The 6,000-nt window shown below is 45.6% G+C and overlaps 1 protein-coding gene across 1 annotated transcript in view; it reads left to right on the plus strand.

Moving 5' to 3' along the window:
• Positions 1–5,784, plus strand: part of STAP1 (signal transducing adaptor family member 1) — a 30,530-nt gene extending 24,746 nt beyond the window's left edge. The window contains exons 8-10 of the mRNA XM_067557355.1: positions 1,951–2,071; positions 3,607–3,747; positions 5,519–5,784. Of these exons, the coding sequence (XP_067413456.1) occupies positions 1,951–2,071; positions 3,607–3,747; positions 5,519–5,595 (339 nt within the window). The 3' untranslated portion in view covers positions 5,596–5,784. The remainder of the gene's footprint in view (positions 1–1,950; positions 2,072–3,606; positions 3,748–5,518) is intronic.
• Positions 5,785–6,000: the final 216 nt, after the last annotated feature.

Below are 6,000 nucleotides of genomic sequence, written 5' to 3' on the forward strand. Positions count from 1 at the left end.
CCTAGTACAGAAAGGAGAGAGGAAAAGGACTAAATGGAAGCTGGTTAAATGAAACAGTACTAGTTCAGTGGGTCACTATAAATGTCCAGAAGCAGAGCCCAAATATTGCATGCAGAATTTTGTTTAAAAAGCTGAACAAAAAAACCAAAAAACAAATGGGAAGCAGTGTTGCCTAGTGGATAGGGCACTGGACTAAGGTTCAGGAGCTGTATTCTTGGCTCTGCCAGGGGCCTGCTGGGTCACTTTCTGCCTCTGTTTCCTCATCTGTAAAAGGGGGATACTGAGCTTGATCTCCTGTAAAGCACTTTGAAATCTCCTGATAAAAAGCACATGTGAAACACTAATGAAAATTATTTTGAACAACACCAGACAAATAGCAAATCCACAGAGCCTCACAGACAGGCAATGGTAGGGATTGCAGCAATTTACGGGGATCACAGACAAGGGAGTCATAGGTGTGCAAACCTAGGAGGACTTGGCCGTGCTTAATTTGTAAGGAGAGGTGTCAGGGCTCAAGCAATTTTTTAACATTTATAACTGATGCAGCAAGCCCAGAGGTGCCGGAGCTATGAACTGCCAATCTAGTGGTGCCAGGGCTCAGCCCTGCTACAACTTAAGCACTGGGACTGGGCCACTGGAGGGGAAATGATCTGAAAAGGGAGCACATGTTAGATGTTGCATTGCGTTCCACAAAACTTCAGGCCACCTCTCCACTCACCTGTTGTCCCAGAGGCATCTCTCTATTATTAGCATCTTCTGCTATTCAAACAACTGCCTCTAGTGATTATCTGAAAAATGAAGCTGTGCCACGATGAAGGTGGAGGAATATCTTGTGGAACCATTTTATTAAAACCTTTCAGCTCATTTCCCTTCTCCACAAAAACGTTAAAATCAAAGGCCAAATACAGGCGTTCTCACTCAAACCAAGTTCCCACTGGAGGATCAGGCCTTTTGGGAGAGGGAAATAGAATTGAGTCTGAGTTAACTGTGTGGGGCATGTGTGGACAACACAGCTCCAAATTCAGTGATGCACCCACAGTTGCTGTGGCTGAATTTCTACTCTTGCAGGCGAGTCAGTCCTGTGGACTTGGACTTTAGAGAGCACAAGCTCACTGGTGAGGAGCAGCTCCATGAGAGGGCATCAGCAGCTTTCAGCCCCAGGATGGGCTCTTTTGCAGCTCTGCTCCAGTAGAATGTAGCTCTGCAGTAGCTTAGCGTCAACCAATCAAAATTAGGGACCCCACTGATTTTAAGCCTATTGGGGGTTACAAAGGTTCTGAGTGCTGGGAGATGCATGGGAGAAGATGTGTTCCTCCCAGGAAAAATGATCCTGAGAATCTATGGGTATGTCATTTTGGGTTCTGTCTGTGTTTGATCATAGCCTGTCTAGAAAAGTTTTGAACTGAAGAGAGGAAGGACCTCAAGAGACAAGTGTTTTTCTAGTGGCTTGTGTCACGTCTCAGCCCATGCTTTGCTTTGGGGGAAAGAGAGGAACCCACTCTGTGTTGTACTAGCACTTTGCTTTACTACTTCACTTCACAGCTTTACTAGCTGTGCTTTGTTTGGGGACAAAAGAAGGAGCTCCACACTACAGCTTGTTTCCAGCCTAGCTCGAGATGCACTTTGCACCCAGGGAGAGAAAGGGAGTGGGAGGGGTTTCTGGGAAGCAAGTCCAAACTGCAGGACTGGGATGCTTCCCCTGCAGTGTCATGTATAAGCCCCCTCCTACAATGTGCCTATCATGCAATGCTGACTTTCAGCAAGTATTTTACCTTTGCCTGTGGCTGCTCCTATTTTCACTGCACGTACAGTAGGTGGCCCTTTGTACACATTGAATTGGGGGGTGAATCCAGTTTCAGTTACTTGGCAACGTCTTTAGGTACCTACCTGCTAATACAGTTCTGAAAACATAGCTCACAGTAACTTTTCACATACCTTTTTGGTACCTAGGTTGTGCTCCTGAGCCTTCGTGATGTCATTGATTACTTTGTGAAGGAAACTCGAGGAAACTTGAAACCATTTATCATGCACACGTATGACAACAAAGTGGATATGTTGCTTGCTTCTCCATGTAAGACCCGCTTCTGAATTCCAGCTGTTAAACTGTGTTACTGCAAGTTGGCATGACTGGCAGCAGCCGTGCTAGCAGGTGGCATTCCACTTACGAGCTGCCCTGTCTCTTGCCTGCCCATTAATTGCCAGGAACAGTTACCATTCCTAGTTCTAAACAGAGAACATGCTGCTGCTTGCTTCAGAGAGGCTTCTGTCAAAATCCTGGGAGGGGGCTCAGCAGCTGGTTGAAGGGGAGAAAGTCCTATTCACCTGAGGTATTTTATGGTAATGGCAATCTGTGAGATGATAGCTAGGAATAGGCAGTGATCATACATACAAGGTCGAGAGTGCAGTGTCCTTTTCAGAGAAGCGCTAGGTCACAGTGTGAAGGGGGGGTTGGAAGGCTAGTGTTTATAGCATCAATGGGGAAACATGACTTCTGGGCCCAGTTTTAGCACTGACTTGCAAGTGAGATTTTTCAGCAAGTCACATAACGTCTCTGTGCCTCCATTTACCCAGATTTAAAATGAGATGAACAACATTTCCCTACAGCACGTCCGAGGGCTATTATGAGTTGTCATGTCGTGTAACTCGCATTGAGCACCTTGTCTGAGAGATACTACAGAAGGGACGTAAGCCATTTTCAGATGAGGTTGTCTAAGGAGAGGCCACTGAATCAGTTTCTGATTTTTCACAAGTTCTAACAACTACAGTCTACAAGTCAATGGGAGTGCTGAGCACTCAGCCCCTCCACGAGCCCGCCTGTTGAAGTGCCTAACTGCAGGCACGCGGCTTTGAAAGCGTGGGCCTGGAGGTTCTGCAAGCCAGCGGCAATGGGCATAGCGCCTCTTTTCTACAGTCAGCTTTCAAAGCTCATGAAATCTGATCCTATTGACGTCAATGGGAGTTTTGCCACTGACTTCATTGGGGACAAGATTTCACCCATTATCTCCAGCGTTCAGATATATCAATGACACACTGAGTCCGTGGTACAAAGCATGAAGTTTAGTGTGATCACATTAAAATAGATTTTGCATTTGTTATACTAGCCCTTTCGAATTGCAGCTGCAGTCCATTAAAAATAGTTATTTGTCTTTGGGGGTTTCGTTAAATATTTTGCACTATATTGAATAAACACCAAAACAAGGGTTTTGATTCAGTCTGGTTAAGTCTTTTTCATTCCATTCAGGTCTCTCCATCAGGTAACATTTAGGGTCTTGTCCACACAGCAAAGAAAAACATGCAGGTGGCCTGTGTTAGCCAACTGGGGCTCAGGATGTGGGGCTGTTTCAGTGCTGTATAGACTTCGGGGCTGGAGCCTGGGCTCTAGGACCCTGCGAGGTAGGAGGGTCCCCGAGCTCAGGCTCCAGCCCCAGCCCCAGCCCAGATGTTGACACAGCAGTGGAACGGTTCTGCAGCCCGAGCCCCCGCCAGCCGGGGGTTTTTTCTTTGCTCCACAGATGTCCCCTCACTCTCAATAGATGGGGCTAGGCTCTTCAGGAAAGAGACTGTTCCCATACAAAGTGGAACATGACATCGGTCCTTTTTCTGCAGCTGGACGTTCGTTAGAGCATGCTCCAAGGGAGACACACTGGGCGATTGTCCCTCCGTCAAGAGTGAAGCCACGCAGGAGCCCTATGCCTGAGAAAGCAACAGCACCGCTTCAGGAGTATCCTGAAGGCAAATACATGCATGGTGAGGAAAGGACAGCTCCTGGTGCCTTCTGTTACTTTGAACATTACATTTGAGGAGAGGGAAAAGTGAGTTTTTTGGGGAGGGAATACTCATGGACAGTGGGAGATAGATAAGGAGAGATACTCCAAGTGCTGCACTATCAGCCTGCACACCCTGTTATCAAAAGCAGCATCACCTCTTGCCCGAGAGATTGTTTCTCAGGATATGGGGTAGGTTTGCTTTGCTCCATTGAGATTTATTCTGCAATGTTGGTGAAGTTCTACTGGTAACCTAGTTCTAGACAGAAGTGCAAGCAGATATTGTCAGTGAACAAAGAACATGGGAAGATGACACTGGGGATTAGGAATGGAAGACAGAGGCTTTTGCCTCTAGTTTACTGGTTCAATCCAGAGTGACTGACACCTGTTCAGCAGCCTGTGTTAAATGAATGGGTGCAGTCTGTCCATTTCTGTGAAGCAAGAACTCACAGGCGGTACTGACTGACACTTGTTGGCAGTCTCGGCAGCAAGGCCAAGGACTGCATAGGCTACGTACACTGTACTGCTCCGCTGTCCCTCGACGTGATCACTTCAGAGCAGCACATGGAAACCAGCCTTTACAATCTATGACTCAGCTTAAACAGCTTCATGTTTTCTCCCCCACATTGCCTCTTACACAGGGGCAAAGCTGAAAATCTGAACAGTCCCTAACCTTATGTCCTCTTCAAAACTCACCTATGCCATGATGCCTCCAAAAGCCACTGTTATGATCATGGCCAGGCAGGTGATGAGCTGACTCTTCCACTTCTCTTCTTCTAACCCAGTTTTAAAAAAAAAACACCTATCATTGACAAACCTGTGCCGCTTCTTCACCATATCTGCTTGTATGCTGTATTGGCATCCTCTCTGTGTCTTTAGACTTCAGTTCTTCAGGCTGGGAGTTGTTTGTACAGCACTAGGGCCCCAATCACAACTGGGGCCTTTGGGCACCTCAGTAGGAATATTTACTACTAACCACCTCCATTCAACACTTACTTTGCTTATGCTTAAAGACGTTGACTTACAAATCTAAGTTTTGGGGCAAATTTGAAGAACAACCTTTATCAAAACCTAGAGCCAATGGAAATGCTTCCATGTATTAAAAAAGTAATATAGTTGATTCCTCTGCAGAGGGAGGGAGGAATCGAGACAGTCCAGCGCTGAGAAAATGACTCAAGGACTTTCATTAGCCAAACTAAGAGAAATTGCAAGAAAAAAACAGTGAAAAACAACAGAGAGTTGTAAAAATTATGTTGTAATAAATCGAAGGCGCTCTTATTGATGGAGGAAAAACTTATTTACAGTAGATATTGTGCTAGTGCCTCTGATCATGGTGTACAGCGTGGACAAAGTGCAGTTCTGCTACTGCTGGCAAAGACAGCACTTAGAGCAGGAGTGCACGTCTCCCACCTGTACAATTTAACAGCTTGAATATTTAAATCATCTCCCTCCACTTCTATTGTCTTGAGTTAAGACAGAAGTTGGGCCTAGCCCAACACAGAAGGAAGGGAATGTTTATGGCAAGTTAGTATGGAAAATGAAAAGTGTGTATGTACGTCTACAGTGCCTAGCTCAATGGAGGCTGTAGATTCTATCTACAATAAGGCAAGTAGGCAGAGTGTGAGAGTTGAGAAACCATGTTGCAGTGACAATGAAGAGTGCAAGCTCTGCTGGGAAGCTGCTGAAGTTGGAATTGCTCTGGCATGACATGCTTTCGCTCTCTAGTGTTAACAGGTGTTTTTCACATTTTTCAGAAATTCTTGGCAAAGAACTGAAAGAAAAAGTGAAGCAACAAGCTGCTGCAAGACACCGAGCAAGGCAACCTCTTTAAAGTGGAGATTGTGGGAATGAGACAGATGTTTTCTTGGGGAAAAAAGTCACCTTCTAGAGCCCTAGAAATCCCTGTGTTCTCAGTAGTTTATAACTGTAGTACAGTCTGCCCTTGTATCAATGAAGCTCAGAAGCTGGTGGAATAAATTAAAGCACATTCAATTGGATATCTATTTCCTAAAGGCTTCCATCCAGTTTGCACAAAACAAAGTCTCAGCACATTTGTCTCAGCAGCCTCCTCGAAAGCAAGAAAAGGAATAAGCCCGTTTCAGACCTAGCTCTTAATCAATGCATCTTCCCCCTCCCCAGATGCTGCCAAAAGAAATGATTTTCAGAGAACCCCATAAAGTCTATGCTTGGGCTACTGTGGCCCCAGGAAGAGAAAAAATGAATTTTGACGTTCAGA

The sequence above is a fragment of the Emydura macquarii genome, unplaced genomic scaffold (genome assembly GCF_026122565.2).
Source record: "Emydura macquarii macquarii isolate MOO-44397 ecotype Brisbane River unplaced genomic scaffold, CSIRO-AGI_Emac_v2 contig_1790, whole genome shotgun sequence".
Lineage (NCBI taxonomy): Eukaryota > Metazoa > Chordata > Testudines > Chelidae > Emydura > Emydura macquarii.